The sequence below is a fragment of the Manduca sexta genome, chromosome 5 (assembly GCF_014839805.1).
Source record: "Manduca sexta isolate Smith_Timp_Sample1 chromosome 5, JHU_Msex_v1.0, whole genome shotgun sequence".
Lineage (NCBI taxonomy): Eukaryota > Metazoa > Arthropoda > Insecta > Lepidoptera > Sphingidae > Manduca > Manduca sexta.
The window spans coordinates 4,268,526-4,288,531 of NC_051119.1; the positions used below are offsets into that span (position 1 = coordinate 4,268,526).

A 20,006-nucleotide genomic window follows, 5' to 3' on the forward strand; every position below is an offset into this window, starting at 1 on the left:
ATAATTTATTATTTTATCAGAAACTATAAAAATTAAGTACCTTCAACCACATATAAAGGACGCGGCGTCTATCTTCACCTTCTGCTAGAAGTTAGAAGTTTCTGCTAGAGTATTTTTTACTGCTTTGAATGACGAGACGAGCTTGCCATTCGAGTGATGGTAAGCAATACGATCGCTCATAAACAGTAGAAACACCATCCAACACCTTGAATTACAAAATATAGTTTGGTATTCCACCGCGCTCGCAATACTAAGACAAGATGTTAAGTTTTATTGTGTCCAGTAATTACACCGGCTACAATGACCTTCAAACTGGAACACAATAGTAACTACACACTGCTGCTTGGTGGCAGAAATAGACATTGCGATGGTACTTACCCAGGCGGACTCTCACATAATATGAGAGACCTATCACCTGTATAAAAACCAATGCTTATGCACGTTGCCTACCGTGATTGACACAAAACGGCATTAGTATGTGTAAATTGGCCTTTTTAACCGACTTTAAAAAAAGTTCGAGGTTATAAATTCGCCTTGTATTTTTTTATGTAGTAGTTGCGTTAAAAGTGACAGTTGTTGACAATTTAAACTATTTAAATAATATACTTTTGCGAGAGCGTTTTTTTCTAAAACTAGCGAGACGAGTAAAAAAATCTTTTATTGACTTAATGACTGAACAACTCTGGAATATACTTGGCAATATCATTAGCTAAATTTTCCTTTCAAATATATGACTTTAACTAGCTTAAATTGAACGCAGCCGAAGCCGCGAACACCCATTAGTCAACTTGAATATTAGCAAATCTACTTTTCCTAACCCATAATATTCACGCAAAAAACACTAGTTTCCACATCGCATACTTCTCAAAGGAAACGTGTGAAGAGTGTTGAAACGTTTTCCACGAGAGAAGTCAAAGACAGCCGCTTCAGTGGGTTAGCGTTTCGTTTGACTTTGAAAAGTGTTAGCAAAGAAAAGCAAGTTTTTTTTTAAAACGTGGACTCCACTGCACCTAGTAAGTGGAGTGGGGTCCAGTAGAATTTTGACTGACGAGAGATGATTACCCCTCTGCAGTGGACACAATTTTGCCGGCCTGTTGGAATCGGATATAGAAAGGCTGATCCCGGAACGCGATACACTTACGTGGGCTACTATGGCGGGTTTTAACACCTTGTGTACGGTGGTCGCTAATCAGGCGGATATAAAATATATACTACCGTATTTCAATAATATAAATGCGTCTTGCCGCAAGTTTTACAAGCTTTAAAATTTACAGAGATCAACTTGCCGTGATTGTTATAATGCAAAAATGAGTAGCGGAATTCGACTTCTGCTAGTTTTGCTAATATAATCCTTTGTGGTAGTAATTTGTTAAGAAAAGAGTAAAACTATTTATTAGCTATAATACGCATAAATAACTAAATAGATGGAGGAATAGTGGAGAAGCGGCGATAGCCTAGTTGGTTGTGGAACGGACTGCCGAGACGAATGTCCGCAGGTTCAAATCCCAAGGGCACATACCTCTGACTTTTCTAACAAATTATGTGTGTATTCTTTGTGAATTATTGCTTGCTTTAACGGTGAAGGCAAACATCGTGAGGAGTTTCTCTTTTTTATCCCTAAAAAATCATATAAGCCTATATTTCGCAAAAAAAAACTTGGTGCTCCAAGCTGAACAATATTCACACCAAGCCGCTCGCCCTTCGAATAAACATCCCCAACCATAACTCATATCTAAAAATATTACATTATCATACGATTATGCTCGTGTGCTTACACTGTTAGCCACTTCAATTGAATGTGTTTGTCCAATGATCGAATTCTATTTGTTTTTTTATCGCTTAATAAAATAGATTTGTAGTAATGACTTTTTGTCGCGACGATTTCGTATTAAAGTATTATTTGTGACGTCATATCTTACTAATATTTAATACAGGCAAATGATATAGTATTTTTCTATGTTTAATTTACATTTTTATATGTATCAGAAAATACTTATACGAAAAAGATTTTTTTTTATAAAATCAGCATCAAATAGATTGAAAATTATAGCAGTTATTCATATTTGAAATATTGTTGTCAGCAAAAGGGCATGGTGGGTTATTATGCTATCTCTGTTTCACGCATGCAACGTTATAGCCGGTGACGTCATAGTTTGTGTTATTCAACAACTCCCCCCTTACACTAAATTATATTTGAAACTTATTTATTATTGTGTGGATTGAAAATCTTTTTTCGCTAGGCTTTAGATAACAACAAATTTGATAAACGTATTTAAAAAAGTAGCCAACTACGTAATTAAGTGAGTTTTCTCATAAATAACCATCGTTTCCTAAAGCCATCTTAAATATAAGAGGAGTTATGAATAGCCTGCCTGCCATAAATCAAAGGGTTTGAGGTAAAAACCATTATTTGTAATTTAGACTTTAAGAAAACTCACTTGATACGAAATGCACCTCACTGTCACTAGGCTTAATCTTGGTTTTCAGAATACATTTTAATAATAAAAATCAATATATTTTACAGATTTCCAAACAATTTATACCTAATTATAAATACAGTGTTTAGAGTTTATTAAAAATAAATTCACTATTAATAATAACGGTTAAAATGCGCCACTATTTGTGCAAGCGAAATTACGCGTTTATACAAAACGCATATCGCTCAAGCGTACTTTCACGCATGGTGTGCGGTCAACGAACGCGGTCAGTCCTGGCATGATCACCTGAACGAACTGGCCGGCCAGTCAGCCGTGCCAACCTTTGATCGTTCTACTTTAGCTTTAGACTCGCACGGACGGCTTGACGTCATGGCCTCATCAAGTTATTTACGGGGAATACATAACTCGACTCTTTCAGAAAAGGTTAGGTAGACTCTATAATAAGCACGAATTTGATTACAATCTGAAATTTTCGGATCGATTTTACAAATTTTAGTTCAAAAATTTGGTATTTAAATTCATCTATGGTTTGTGTTCTAAGTAATTTGATTAACGGAAGATGATCGACACAATTATGCCAGCCTGTTCAAACCGGTTACACAGGTTGATTCCAAAACGCTACACGACTACGTGGGCCACTATGGGGAAATTCATTCCTTGTGAATTGTGATCGCTATCCAGGTGCAAACATCATAATCCGCAAAGCATCAGCAAGCTATATTAATTTTGGCACGACTGAGCTGAGGTATCGGGTTCCAATCCTGGATCCGGCAACCTGATATGGTGTCCGATATGATAACAGGCTCGCCCTTTACATTTTAAAACGGCATACACATTGGGAAGAGGCATTAATTGCCTACTTGAAGTATGAAAAGCGTATGTATGTAATCGACAGCTGATTGAATCTGCCAACAGTTTAAGTTCAAGTACACCATTATTAAATCAATCTGCCAATTTTCGAAACTAATGATCCAATTTTAAAAACTTTTCCACTAACATAAAGCTACATTGCTGTTTTATTTTTAGAATGGACTTCATGAAACCATATTAGTCTCATATTAGTATCTACTAGGTGAAGGTTTCAGTTGAAACCTACCGCCAGGCACAACTTGTCCGGCATTTAGTGGTAAACTGGAAACTTTTCGGCAATATCATGGGATGCATGTTGCCCGAACCCGCTACGTTTTTTTTTGTACCTCGTAAATGTTTATGTGCGTCCCAGTATATTGTGCGAATAATTGTTTCTTCCTTTCTTTCATATTCACGACCTATCTTTTGTCCGCAAGCAGACTAATTAATGTCCTATCTCCAGCCCTCCAGTGTCCCTCGCGATGGCGCTGTCTCCGGCGCGGTACCCGCTGTTGTCGCCGCAGTACGCGCCGCCGCCTCAGCCGCCTGCACAGCCAGACTCCTCGCGGGACAACGACGACCGAGCTCATAGTGATAGCGATGGTAAGTGTTGGCGAATAATTTTGGTAGTTGGTACCTGGTATGAAACAATTAAGTATATTGATTAAAAGTAGTGATTGGTACAGTAAAGTGACCCAAACTGCAGCTGATGGTAAGTGAAATGGGGTTCAAAGAATTAACTGACGAGAGATGATTACCTTCGTCAGTCGACAGTACTTTCCGACCTGTTTGAACTTTCAGGTTACTTACGTTACAGATCAGATCAATTGTAATGCAAGACGACTTTCGAAATATCACATAAATAAAAACCATAACTATGGAGACAGCACTCTAGACACCTAAAATGTGAAATAGAAGATCGTTATTTTTTTTCATTTCTTTTCCTTAAGTTTTTCACCAGACTATGAACTCTTAAGATAATTATACATACATACATAGTATCACGCCTTTATCCCATAGGGGTAGGCAGAGACTATAGATTGCCACTTTGCACGGTCCTGGCATACTTCTCGCGCTTCCTCAACCTTCATTAATCCTTTCATGCATTCCCTCCGGTTCCGGGTACTTTTGACCTGGCCTTTACTGAGAATGTCAGATATCTGACATTCGAAGGTTCGGTGCGGTCGACCCCTACCGGCTCTTCCATCCACATTCGCCTTATAAACCCTCTTTGTCAGTCTCTTATCATCCATCCTCTCCAAATGCCCAAACCACCTTAGCATACCATAATTATTATTCGTATTTTGTAATTAATTCTTAGAATTTAGACAAGACAAGATATTTCAATTTAAAAATAAAACAATTTATTATAAATAACTAGCTTTTGCTCGCAGCTTTGTCAGCGTGAAAGTTTTCCCGGGATGAGAGTAGCCTATGTCCTTCCCAGGGTCACAAACTAAGCCCATACCAAATGTCATCCAAATTCGTTGCGTAATTTTTGAGTTTATCGTGTTCAGACTGGGAGACAGATGCGCCGGGGACTTTGTTTTTAATGTCTGTTGGAACTTTTAAGAGGAACAATTTCCGTCATACATGAAACTTGCAGCTATGCAAAATAAATAACGTTCCTGCCATATTTTTCATTGATGCTCCACTCGTCTTGTCGATTGTCCAACACTAAAAGATTTTTTTAATTCAAACCAGTAGTTCCTGATTAATCAGAACGCCTTAATGCGCTTTTAAACAAACAAATTGTTCACTTTTATAAAATACTCTAAATTAAAAATGTTAAAGTAATATAGTTTTGCACATTAGTACCCGTCTCAGTAATATTTTAGTACAATATATATTGATATTTAATAACCTTCATTCTGCAAAATTATATAACTAAAGCAAGCATGTAAAATAAAGTAAATGAAAATAAATTCAAGAACCAAACTTTACACTTTGTAATGCAAATTATTGATGTGAGAATACGTTCTAGGTAGGTAGTGGCTACTGTATATTCTTATTTAATATACTTCGGTATATCAACATAAGAGTCATATTTGTTTACACATTCATGTAAGAACACTATGTACTTATTCACTTTCCACCACACTAATAAACGTTGTATACATCTGTAATAATAATTATTCAGTTGTTTTTGTTGAATGATTCTTAACTTCAGAAGAAGTGAACAAAGCGTTATACATATAACTAGGCAGATGTACCGTCGTTTACTAGTAAGATCTTTGTGAGCTATTTTATAGCCGTCGCACGCGTCGTTAATTATATATAAACAAATGACTTCTGTTCCGATCGGTACCAAACTCCACAAGATAACGCGTTGAACTAATCTGAAGATTATCAAATTTCATTAAAATCGCTCCAGACGTTTTGGATCGTACTCCAGCGAACATAGATGCACACGTTTATTTTTATACTAGCTTTGGCTCGCGGCGTCCCACGTGTGCATGAGTTTTCCGTGATAAAAGTCCCGATATTATCCAGTGTTAAAATAGCTGCTTACTTACCAGGGTTTCAATCTCCACACCAAATGGCATCGAAATCCGTTAAGTAGATTTTGAGTTTATCGCGTTCAGACAAGTAGACAGATGCAAAGGTGGACCAACAGTAATCGTTATATATCAGCCAATTTACATAAAACCGTAACATACTGTGAACCTAAACCTTCCTCAAGAATTGCACTATCTTTTAGTAAAAACCACACAAAAATCCGTTTAGTAGATTTTGAAAAAATCTGTTGAATTTGTTTTATAATATTTATAGATAATATTATTGTTACAGACGATAGCATCGACGTAACGAATGAAGAAGACTCGTCTTCGTACTCGCCTCCGGTACCAAGCTACCCGCAGAGCTGTATCCCTTACAGGTAATACTTAAGTTTCATTATATGTTACTATAAGGCTGGTAGGTTAGCTAGGCTAGGGCCTTTACCGTCCTCACCGGCGAGGATCGCGACACGTTCGTCCGTTTATCTTTATTAGGATTATTTACATCTTGTTTTATTTCTTTTTTCCTGTCAGCCCGAGCTGGCTTCTTTGTTTACTTTATACTCTCCTCTATTTTATGTCCTATATTTATTAATGTATGTAGTTATTAGTGACTTCATTTGAGTAATAATTGGATTAGTTCACTGAAATTCTAAGTACATGTATATGAATATGATGTTTTTTTTTCAAACGGCTTCATGATTCTTACAATGTGGGTATTTGAAGATCACTTAGTTGACCCAATACTGCAATTTTGTTGACCTACACTATAGTAATTTGCTTAATTTGCTTAATTACCTTATATTTCTACATTCCAGACCTCTGGGAGTAGAGAGTGCTGCGGAGACCGCGGCCAGGTTACTCTTCATGGCAGTCAAATGGGCTAAGAATTTGCCATCGTTCGCCAGCCTTGCTTTCAGAGATCAGGTATGAATTGTTTGACAAAAAGGTATCAAAGTATTGCTCGATAAGGTTGAAATTTAAATCAACTTCAATGTGTGGTTGGCGCAACCCAGTTTTTAGCTAATTTGCAAAAATATTTGGCATTACGCTCGGCCGCTTACCGGACTTTACCTTTCAACAATCAAATTAATATATATCATGTAATGAAGTTTTAAAACTACTAAAACTAAAACTACCTGTATTACAAGGAGGATCATTTTCCATTCCAGGTGATCCTCCTGGAAGAGTCGTGGTCGGAGCTGTTCCTGCTGAATGCCATACAGTGGTGCCTCCCGCTGGACGCCGCCTGCGCTGCTCTCTTCGGCAGCGAACAAACAGACCAAGGTATAGTGATTTTCCCGCCCTTACCTCTACAACTCCTGCAGATTCAGCAGTGGCACGCATTATGATACCGATCGATGAAGCTTAGCTGGTCTCAGGGAAAACTAATTTATCATTATCCCGCAACGAAATTAATCAAATAGAAAGACCAATACTATTCTGCACTCTGACCACCATTGCTCCTGTAAAACAATAAGCTGACCTCCCACCCGCTACTACAAGTTCTGTAAGCCAGCATTGACAGCACGTATTATATGGCTCCAGGCAGTAAAACTCGGCGAATCATTAAAAACACAAATCTTTTTAACCCGCAATTAATTATGATCAACTCTTCGAGACATTTTAGTACCAATTTTGCTTGTGTGAAAAGCATTTGTCGAAAACAAAGTGTATTTATGACCTCTATCTTATTTTATGTTAATCCAGAAAATGGTCTAACCTTGGAATATGCTTTTTAATTTATTATCATGTGCTTATAATTGTTTTTCTGCCATCTTCAAAATATTACTGTTATTCTTTAAATAGTGAGACCACACTAACTGTGTGGACCACACCACGAAGGGTGTAAAGTCTACGAAATTTGGGAGAAATGATAATATAAACTGAATGCCTCGGTGGCTGGGTTTTTCTGCTCAGTATCAGCCCGGAGTCTGGAATTAGTGCCCGATATGGCGATAGGCTCGCCCTCTATCACATCATGGGACGGAACATACTTGGCGAAAAGTGGGTGCCCTAGTTGCGCCTCTGCATACCCCTTCGGGGATAAATGCGTGATATTATGTATGATAATATAAAAAACCGCGATAAAATAGTTCTATTTCAATTTATAACATTCGCGTAAACATAACAAATCAATATTCCTGGTTTTTCCTGAATCTAGCAGGTCTATTTGTTTCAGAGACGGGCACTAGTTCTGCGACGCTGCGTCGCTTGCGCGACGTGTTGGCGCGGTACAGAGCTGTGTTCGTCGATCCCGCCGAGTTCGCTTGCATGAAGGCCATCGTGCTCTTCAAGTCTGGTCAGTAACAAGAATAATAGAACTATATATTGTATAATGCACGCCCATACACAGGGGGACATTTGTTGCGGCCCTAGGTACACAGTTAAGTGAGTGTAGCTCATGGTTGCCAATTCACATTGAATCTTATATAATAATAATATAATATAATAATATCAGCCCTGTATGTATGTAGCTGTAGTACTGTCCCACTGCTGGGCACGGGCCTCCTCTACTACTGACATGGATTAGGCCTTAGTCCACCACGCTGGCCTAGTGCGGATTGGTAGACTTCACACACCTTCGAAATTCCTATAGAGAACTTCTTGGGTATGCAGGATTCCTCACGATGTTTTCCTTCACCGTTAAAGCCAACGATAATTCACACATAATTTAAGAAAACTCAGAGGTGTGTGCCCTTGGGATTTGAACCTGCGGACATTCGTCTTAGCAGTCCGTTCTACACCCAAATAGGCTATCGCCGCTTATAATGGCTCGCGAACATTTCCTGATCTTCTCCCCTCCTCCCATTCGTTTTCGAAATACAAGACTGTATAATTGCAATTCTTTCTTCTTTAACTCCTGTTCACGATTTCTTATCCAATGTGGCGTGGGCAAACCAACAAAAAATTGTTTCTTCTATATAAGTGAAAGACTAGATTAGCAAGTCTCTTGTCTTACAGCAAGTAATACGATCGCTGTAAATAATAGCAACACTAAACAGAATTTATAGTTACAAAACTTTGCATGGCACTCTACTCGCTCGTCACACTGAGACAATCGTTAAGCCTCATAATACTTAGTAATTACTTTGGGTCGAATGGTCTAGAGGAACAACAACATTGCACGCTGTTTCTTGCAAGAAATAGGCATTGGGTATAACCAGGATTTTCTTTGCAGGGGCACACTGTGTCCCTAAAGGAAAGATCGAAAATATCGAAAAATTGCCATTAAATCGTAAAGAAAAAACATAAATTATGTACTTACAATTTTCTAGAATTAGCGTGCTCCCAAAAATGAAGTGACAAAAAAAGGCCTGAGTATAACATTGCACATTGTTTGCCAGCAAAAAAATACGTTGCTATCGTACCCAGATACTCTCATACAAGATACCTACTATCTTATATTATTGAAACTTTTCCCAGAAACCAGAGGTCTCAAAGATCCTCTACAAATTGAGAACCTGCAAGACCAGGCGCAAGTGATGCTGATGACCCACGCGAGGACCGCACACGGCGCCGCGCCTGCCAGGTTCGGGAGGCTGTTACTCCTCCTCCCACTCCTGCGCCAGGTCTCCCCCCAGCATCTAGAGAGGGAGTTCTTCGCGAAGACCATCGGACAAACGCCCATGGAGAAAGTTCTCGCAGATATGTATAAGAATTGAATTTCGCCTTTTTACGCAGTTTTCGCATATTTGCCGATTTACGCAAAAATGCGTATTTTTATGTGTTTGTGTATTTAAGATAATGCGTAAATATATAGTATTCGTGTTTGTATATTTCGCTGATGAAACAGTTTTTATGCGAACATTAAGTATTTATCAAATAAGATAACGTTACCAAATGTGATTTGTTAAAAACATTTTTTTTTTTTATTGTGTTCATTATTTTAATAGTTTATTTTACGTTATGATAAATCAATTTTTATTTTTCTACAAAATATTTTTTTTAATTCTACGAACCCATTATTTTATAGTCTATTTACGTTTAAAATAATATTATTTAATACAGGGTCATTTAGACATGGCGTTACTAGATGAAATCACATATTTATCTACTTGGAAATAACACTTTACAATAAGTTACTTGAGCCGTAGATGTAAAATAAAAAAGTGTAAGTTTCGAACAAAATAAATGTTAATAAAAAGTAATTTTAATTTTACGCGCCCTAAAGCTACTACTACTACTCTAAGAGAATTTGTCGTAATAGCAACATCACACTTTCAGTCAGAAATACACTGACGCGCACTATATTCAAATAACATTACAAAATGACCAAAAAATCAAAAAACTAAAACCAGAATTTTTCGCGAAAATATTCGTTATTAATTATTTTGGCACAATGTCAGCAAAGGTGAAGACGAGTATGTGGTGTCATTTAGTAACACCAGGTCAAAATGACCTTGTATAAGTGTGTATAATAGTCGCTGTATATAAGTTTAATGGATGTGTAGATCTTTGTGATTCATTTTCATTGCCATTATTATGTCGGTATAAACGGTACCAAAGACAATGTCATGCATTACCAACTTCGGCCATTAATATTCTAGTCATAAATGTAAATATTGTTTAATCACACAGGTTCGCTTGATGTTTGAGAAAAGCAAACTGTTGGAAGCTTGGGAATTTATTCTAAGTTAGTAATAAAAAATATCGGTTGAGAAAACTAGACGTGACTCGTACTTCCTCGGTAGCGTAGTACGACATTGCTTTGAGATCCCTGGTTCGAATATCGGGTTGGGCAATTTGTTTTTGGTTTGTCAGTCTGATGGAGTCTGGAATTTGTGGCCGATAAGGCGATAGGCTCGCATCCTATTATTATATGAGACGATACATATGGCGAGAAATTGTTGCAAATCTGCCTATCCTTTAGTAATAAAGGCGTGATGAATGCTTCGTCAACGCTCGTCCGATTTCAATAAAGAATTCCAAACGGTATCTGTTGATCAATAGTAAGAATAAACAAATGAAAATAAGTCATGTGTCAACCGACTTTATTCTAATTGATCTGTTTTCGCGATCCGAATGAAGTGGTTAGAATTGTTTATTGTAATAATAAACAACTAGTTGCCACGAATTTATAACTTGAAGCTGCTCCAGTTGACGTCTGCGCGTCGCTTAAATCTAAAATATCGACCTTATTGACTATATATAAGGGATATAATTCCTAAGCTGGGCGCTTAATATCGACCTTATTGACTATACATGAAGATATATAATTCCTAAGCTGGTTTTTTTATTAGTCTTCAATGTAATGTAGTGTAAATATGTACTGAAACGAAAAACACGGCCTCGTAGTGATTCGATTTTAGCGTAGATTTTTAGGTTATGTTCCATGTAAATACATGTATGTGTTAGGATTATTCGTTTTGGCTGTACGTTGTACGTTTCGTTGCCTCACTGAAGTTTTAAAATGTGCGGGAATTTTGACTTGTCAAAAATTATTTATTATACAATCCCAATGGTCAAATAAAATTTATTTTTTTGAACCTAAGAGCTGAAGTACTATTTCAATATTACAAACAAACAGACACACTTTTATTTATATACTTATATAAAGTTGAAACACGCTCTATTTGGTTTCTGAATGTGCTTCCCGAGCAAAACGGCGCAATAACTATTATATATGTTTAGAACATACATAAAATAAAGAAAAAAAAAAATCAAACATTTTATATTTCTTGAAAGAGCCGGTAGGGGTCGACCTTACTAAACCTTCAAATGTCAGATATATGACATACCAGGTCAAAAGTACCCGGAACCGGCGGGAATGCATGAATTAAATATTTTTTATAGTAAGTATAGAAATTGCTTCATTAATTCCATAATTAAACTTCAAATCGACACAAAAATTTTTGATTCCGTGCATCACCTAAAGTATTCATATTTATTTGGATGTGAATTTTTTGGTGGTTTCAATTATCAAAATAATCTAAAATATATTTTTTTAAATTAATTTCTCGTGAAACTTATAAATTCCCGTCCAAAACTCGTGCGCCGTAAATGTATGGAACGAAAACTCAAAGCCTTTCGCTCGGGAGACAGCCGGAAAATCTTGAGTTCTCCATCATGATTATGACCATATTAACAGCTTATACCTTAAAATAACATTAAATAACTAATTAAATAAGTATTTCTATGAATTTTGTACATATTACGGAATATAAATGTTACCAATAGCTGCTTGATTTCGACCCAATTTAATTGGGAATGCCAGTTAAAGTAACTAAAAATCATTTACATGATTTTTCTAAAATGTAGACCAAAATATCGTACAACATAACTGTCGATTCCAATACATCATTCCAACCACTAACTTAGCGTAAATAGTAAAAATAAACCAATAAAAATAATGCATTCGTAAGCCACATACTTTATTCTGATTGGCTACGAAACCGTTGGTCATGAGAAAATTCTTAAGGAATCGGCCATAAGTCTTAAGTGTGAAACCAACCTGTATTAAACTAGTACGTAATAACGATGATGATGATGATATTTGAATGTCATTACCCACTTATAATGATATTGTGTCAGTACCCAGTGCCCAGTGCCATGCAAATCATTGTAATACATAGCCATTTTGGCAATCAATACCTACTATAATTGTTTTACTAATTGGCATTAAAGACTTATAGTTTTTATGCCAATTTTAGTATATTGCAAGTTAGGCACAGTCATATTAAATGTTATTCATAATAAAGAATGCCACAGAATAAAAATGTAGGTTTCTAAAGCGTCAATTTGCGCACAAACGTGGCGCCGCCCTAGCGGCAATAATATAAACTACGTTTTTATTTATTGACATTTTTGAATTAATTATGAAACAAAGTATTAATAAGTTAAGATGCCTAATGTAAATACGCTGGTATGCGTCGTCGCTTATAATGTAACTGCCAAAATATAACCAAATAGCTAAGTCTGCATGTTTAGTTGATTAGTGAATAAATGTGATGTCTAATTACAAATTGTTTTATTGGATTGCCTTTATCTACTAAGGGATGAGCTGGCCTGTAACTGATTGGCTCGCTCCCTATCACATCATGGGACAGAGTTAGGTCTAAAACAGAGGCATAGCTACTGCCAAGATATACGGGTCCCCTAGCTTCAGGGGCCCTTCTTGGACCATAACTGCATTAAACTAAGCGAGCGCTGAAAAGATCGCATTGCCCTAAAAAGGTCCCAACAAATACTGACATAGGACCCTTCTGAAATAGTGTCCTCAACACACCTGATGCTCTCCCAGGGCAATTCTTGTGACACATTGGGATTCTTCTTCCTCCACATTCTTGTGGGACATTTGTCGCGATCCTAGACATACTAAAATGTGTAAAACTCATGGTTGTAAGTTCACATTGAGGGCTATAATCACTCGCGAACATTTCCCTTCTTTCCCCGCTCTGCCCATTCTAAGATAGTCCTTTCTCCTTCCTCAACACTTCATTCCTAATTTTCCTCCAGAGCCCTGCAGTCGCTAAAACGGTCGAAACTGGTATCTTGCCCGCAGGCTTCGCTCGGTGTAAACTGTGGGGTCTGTAACCAAAAAATAAATAGGTACACCTGATGGTAAGTGGGGTCCATATACCTAGAATGTCGCCTGACGGGAGGTGATACTCCTTACCAGTTAACAAATGCCGGTATGTTTGAACCGGTGTTGTGGCATGACGGCAATATGCTAAGGACCCTCGACTTAAGGAACCCACGAATCGAAAGGAAGAGGCTCGACCTGCCTTAGGTTTGCTTCAGGCTTTTTACAGATAGGTATTGCAACCAAAATAGTCTTATTGTGATCTAAAATAAGATCTATTCTTTGAATTTGCAATGAGTCTTCCCGGATTTAATTACTGGTAAGGTGATCGCTGCCACCACGCACAACGTGATTCCAGCACATGCTTTCTCATATTTTATACCTAAAATTGAAAAAGTTACTCATTAATAATAAGTAAGAACTATCTTATTAAAATATTGCTACATATTAATTATGATGTTTACACAGGTTGTAATTATAAATATTATACCCGTTAAATGGAACTAATGATGTTGCGTAATATAATATTATAAGTATATTTATTAATACAAAATGATTTAAGTTTTCCATTAGTACCTATAACATTTATATTATTTAATGTTTATATTTACAATCTACCTACTGTGATTTATTCAACTTTAAAAGTATAATTATTGCCAATGAGTACTAAAATTGTTTTATTTGTGATATAAAAAAGCGTATGTTATTGCCTTAAAATGTTAATTAATATATGAACGTCAATTCTGGCATCACTTCGCCAAATTTTGGAACTGGGTGTTGAATATCAGAATATCAGATATCAGCTCTCGAACTGAATACTTCCCAATATTACATTCCCTAGACGGTATCCGGCATACGCATGGCAATCAGTCGCTACACCAGTTGCATCACTGTTTACCCATTGGGGATAGAAGATGAAAGCGTGCGTGGATAGGCAGAGACACATTTACATCTCATTCAGGCAATGATATTTAGGACTATAAATTGGTTTCTTTATAATAGAATGTAGATACCTTCTTATTAACAAATTTCAGCTCATATTTATTTTAATAAGCTGAACGCCATCTATGGGCGAGATAACAAACTATAGTTTTGATATTATAATCATAGATGGCGTTTTACTGGACATTGTAATAATAAAACCAGGCGAAAAACATCTTATTCACATTAAAAGACAATGAAAAATCTTATACTTACAGTATTCTTCAATTTCAATTAAAATTTGTTTATCCTTAGAAAATTAATTAAATTTTATTACTGACAAATTACAATGCAGGTGTAATTTTTTTTTAATGATTTAATAAGTAAGCTTACTAAAGTATGTAGGTCTCAAAAACCTAGAACATTCCCCCTATGACTAAATACATATTTACAGTAATAATTTAATTACCCACAAAGCATAGATAATGTATAATTAATGCGTGTCATTTGCAATGAATAATTAATAAACATAACGCTTTCCTCATATTAACATTTAAATTAAATACATTTTGTTGTTTCATGTTATTAAGTCATCTATTATTTTACATCAAATATATCATTTCAGAACTAATTATAACATAAGTACTAATAGCCTTCCAGTCCCTATACAATTTATAACAGAGATTATACAAAATATTATTTCTTTACACCTTTATATGAACTTTAATCATGTCAAAACTCACACTCTACCATGCGCAATGTTTTTTCGAAATAAAATTCTGCCTGTAATTTAATTTTGACCTTTAGTAATACATTTGCAGAAACTGCATTAAATTACATGCAATACTTTTTGCGTGATACGTGTACAAACATACATATCTACCTACAGACAAAAACAAAACCTAAAAACTGTTGTTTTGACTTTTATTACTCTAATAAAGATTCTCATATTAGTATTTATTCAATAACTATAATGTACAGACATCGGCTTGTGACAATTTTAGTATATTGTGTAAAGTTATTATTTCCGTTTTTTAATTTAGCTCACTAGATTTTGCTTTTATCCTAAATATCATACTTTGGTCCTCGAAAGGGTAGGCAGAGGTATAGATCTCCCACCGTTCACCGTGTGTGCTCCGTCTTATGATGTGATAGGGGCGAGCCTATCGCCACAATCAAAAAATCTTACTTCCAAATACCGAAAAAAAAATGTCATTCAATATAAATTTTCCCGACTCAGGATTCGATCCCAGGACAGTACATCATTAATTAGGCGAGCGTAAAAACCAACATTAAAAAAAATCCACTTTGTATGGAGAATATTTTCCCTTTTTGAACTCGGTTCAAAAGGTCCCTGGGGCCTTATTCTCTATCCCGCACGTTATTTTGACAGTGTGTAACAAGCACGTAACACAACGCATCATGTTTAGGACTATAGAAATTTGGCTTACAGAATACTATTCCACGCACATTTCTCGAAGATAACATGACACTGCCGCGTTACGCGTTTACACTATCATACAGAATAAGGGCCCTGATTGCATCAAATTCTATGGTAACTTTACTTTAACAGGGCTTTAACATAAAAAGATATTCAGATAAGGTAAATATACATATGTCCCGCCTTAAATTTTCAAAATGTCAGTCTTAATAATTCCTTATGTTTACGCGATATTTTTTTAATAATATATGAGCATGTCAAAGTGGCCCCACTGTATCTGATGATAAGTCTAGTGGGGTCTATGTTCCATGTTAAGGGGCTCCTTTATTCCGCAGTTAGCTAAGTAGTAGGTCTGGCCGTTGTGCGTGGGATGCCGACTATGGCTCTAGCCAGCCCAACTCCTTCCAGAAGCGCAGGATCTTCCTTGTTCCTCCACAAGCTTCTCTGAGTGACCCTGGTGTGCCGAGGATTTCAGCCCGTTGTGCAACTACTCCTCCACATTCCAGGATAACGTGGGAGGCTGTTTCATCATCCGACAGACAAGTCTAGTGGGGTCAAAAGAATGTCGACTCACGAGAGGTGATTTCCCCTCGAAAGACACAATTATGCCGGCCTGCTGGAACCGGTTACACACAGGCTGATACCGGAACACACTTAGGGCCACTATGGCGGGTTATAACAACTTGTATACGGTGGTGGCTATCCGGGCGGATATAAAATATATCCTACTACCATCAAAAATTTAATTGTTATTATGATGTTGGCCTTATTTGTGGTGCCACTACTTTAAAAAATTTTGGTCCTAGGCCGCTGCTAATTGCTATCCCTAGGCCGCGAACTATACCCACCCTGTGGATTGGGGGCATTTGGAGAATTCCACCACGGTATCCCCTGCCTGTCGTAAGAGGCGACTAATAGGGGCCACGAAGGGGGGCAGCAGCTGGCTGTACCCAGGGATGGACGGTAGCGTGGAAGGTAGGCCTCATGCTGCCGTTGATGCCCACAGCGTCCGTCGGTGCGCGGGGGCATCTGAGAGCCCCCCTCCCCCCTATTGACAAATCCAACTACCTCAATGTCTATTTCTGTAGCTAAAATAGTGCAGGCAATGTTGTGTTTAGGTTTGAAATACCAGTTTCTGCGCATGTGACTTAAATCTCAGTTTAGATTAGCAAGTTCTTGCGGCAAGTTCTTGCGGCAATATATTGCGTTTAAACCAGCGCGAATATTTCATAGATATTTTGTCGTAGATACAAAAAGGATCCAGCCAACAAAGTGAATATTGAAGTTTAAATCATATTTTTGCTCATTGAGGTTCTGTTTTGATTTTCGACCGTACTGTGGGTTGGATCCTTTTTGTGTATCTACACCCAGTTCTAAACTGCAAAGTTATATTAAATGTGCATTATTGCGAAAGTCTGTTACGCTTTGACGAGCCTCTGAAATGATTTTAATAAAATTTTGTACTAGGTAGACTTAAACCATAAGGAAGAACATGGGTTACTTTTTATCGCAGGAAAATATGTAGCGGGAATTTTATGCCGGAAAACTCTTCATGCGGGCGGAACGGCGAGCTAAAGTAGGTATAAAACACGAATCAGTAAGATTACATTATATGTTTTAATAATTTCTCACTAACTCGTGCGTTATACAGGGTCATATTGAATTTGCGATACTAAATAAAATATAATCGTCTTCATCTTTGCTGACGTTGTGCCAAAAATCATGCATCAATAGCAAATATTTTCACCAAAAATCCTGGTTTTAGATTTATGATTTTTTGATCATTTTATAGTTTCTGCCTTGGTTTTCGGGTAGTCATCACTTAGGTAGCTAGTGAAAGGCTGGTAGGTTAGCTAGGTTAGGGCTTTTATTGTCCTCACCGGTGAGGATCGCGACGCGTTCCTCCCTTTATCCTTATTAAGATTATATACATCTTTTTATTTCTTCTTTCCTGCCAGCCCGAGCTAGCTCCTGTGTTTACTTTGTATTCTTTCGGCTTTTTATGTATTAAATGTCTGCAGTTATATAAGCGAATAAATTTGAATAATAATTAGGTATTGTCTTACCTGGACTTATCATAAGTGCAACTATGTTCGCCTTTATATGCTTTGAATGAGGAGAAGAGCTTGCCGGTCGCCTGATGGTAAGCGATACGACCGCCCATAAACAGTAGAAACACCATCCAACACCTTGAATTACCTACAAACTATTATTTGGTGGTCTGTTTGGCGGCAGAAATAGATATTGCGATGGTACCTACCCAGGCGGACTCTCACATATGAGAGATCTACCACAAGTACGCCTACGTGATGAATAAAGTATTTTATTATATATATATTTTTTATAGTGGTTTTTGAAGTTTGAAGTTTTATTGTTATTATAGCATCTAGTGATAAATTATAACACTGATGATGATGATGGTTCAAAACAGGCGTGTGAAAATCTGCTTTGAAGCCATCATTCGAATTTAAAACTCCTTTTTTAAATTGGATAGTAAATTAGTAGGTACCAAATTCACACGCCGTTAGTGTTAGTGACCCACGGAAATGAATAAACTTATATAACAAAATTTAATATATATCGTCGCATACAAAACAAAGTAATTAAAAAAACACACCACATTGTACTTCTGCGTAGAATCAACACGTAACTATTAAATTGGAACGTTCCACAACGACGTAAGACATGTTTTTGCATGACACAAAACGCTTATTACGACTTCGATATCATTCCCAATAACAGTGTAGCGGGTATTGAAATTTGGAACGTAACACAACATGATGCGATTCATTTCACAATAAGTCCATTTATATTGGAATTACCCACTATGCAAGCACGTATTTTCCCGCGATTTATGAATAAAATTGCCTCATAGCATTACTACTCAAATAGGCCACTCATAAACAAGCATTCGTCTAGGTAGGTAACGCTCTAACACAACTTCTCTTAGATCCTTTACCTACATATCAGTGGTGAAGGTTATAACCCGATTCTTGTCGGTTTCTCTTTATGTAGAACTAGCTTTTGCTCGCGGCTTCGCCCGCATGAAGTAGTTTTCGGGATAAAAGTCCCACTATTTTCCCGGGATAGAAAGTAGCCTATAACTATAGGGTCAACTATCTCCATACGAAACTTCATAAAAATCCGTGCAGTTGATTTTGAGAAAATCACTATTTTGGTCATAGTGGTTTCTACATAGAAGATAGATATATGCTGTCGCGGACTTTTATTTAGAACTATTTAAGAAAAACAATCATACGGGACTTCATCTTTGTTTAACTCCAACGGTTTAGGCAGCGTGCGCCAAGATAGCAATTTTTTTCCGACTTACTTGATATGTATATTTATGTTATTATGACCAAATTATACAAAATTATTATAAATTGTAGCCTATGTGTTATTCTGATGTATATCCAATATTACTGTAAAGTTTCATCCAAATCCGTTCAGTATTTTTTTTCTGAAAGAGGAACAAACATACATCCATACATCCATCCTCACAAACTTTCGCATTTATAATATTAGTAGGATTATTGTGGAATGAAATTATCATTAGTATGATTTGAAGATTGCATTCATGCATATCAGTAAGTGTATCGCGTCGGGTATCCTTTAGAAATAAATTCACATTCGCCACCGACGTATAGGGCAGTGCATGTCTGATTTTTTTGGGTATCGAATCCCGCAGTCAATCCCAGGGTAAACCTGATAATGGGATACTGGAATCCCTTCTTTTACCGCCTGCAGGGCCCTGGAAGAAAGTTGGGAGGGGATATCTGGGGAAGGAAGTATTGAGGAACAAGGAACCCTCTTAGAATGGGAGGAAGGAAGTAGGCCAGGAAATGTTCGCTATGCGGCTTGTAACCAGCGTGGCTTGCAACCTTTATAATATCGCACATTCGCATTGTATCCTTTCTATATATAATAATAATATCAGGCCTGTATTATATACTGTCCCACTGCTGAGCACCGGCCTCCTCTACTACTGAGAGGGATTAGGCCTTAGCCCACCACGCTGGCCTAGTGCGGGTTGGTAGACTTCACACGCCTTCGAAATTCCTATAGAGTACTTCTCAGATGTGCAGGTTTCCTCACGATGTTTTCCTTCACTTTCAGAAGACACTTCACTTTTAGAAGAGTCAGAGGTGTGTGCCCTTGGGATTTGAACCTGCGGACATTCGTCTTGGCAGTCCGTTACACACCCAACTAGGCTATCGCCGCTTTTCTAGGCTATCTACAGGTATTACATAAATCTATTTTCTCAATACCCTCTATACGTTAATAAGTCTATGTACGAGATAATTCAATAGGGGCGAGTCTCGCGTCATGAACAG

The 20,006-nt window shown here is 37.1% G+C and overlaps 1 protein-coding gene across 1 annotated transcript in view; it reads left to right on the plus strand.

Moving 5' to 3' along the window:
- The window catches only part of LOC115442300 (photoreceptor-specific nuclear receptor), a 45,702-nt gene extending 35,806 nt beyond the window's left edge, over positions 1-9,896 (plus strand). Inside the window, exons 6-11 of the mRNA XM_037444600.1 lie at positions 3,751-3,890; positions 6,078-6,165; positions 6,604-6,712; positions 6,958-7,072; positions 7,968-8,087; positions 9,212-9,896. Of these exons, the coding sequence (XP_037300497.1) occupies positions 3,751-3,890; positions 6,078-6,165; positions 6,604-6,712; positions 6,958-7,072; positions 7,968-8,087; positions 9,212-9,450 (811 nt within the window). The 3' untranslated portion in view covers positions 9,451-9,896. The remainder of the gene's footprint in view (positions 1-3,750; positions 3,891-6,077; positions 6,166-6,603; positions 6,713-6,957; positions 7,073-7,967; positions 8,088-9,211) is intronic.
- The last annotated feature ends 10,110 nt before the right edge of the window (positions 9,897-20,006 follow it).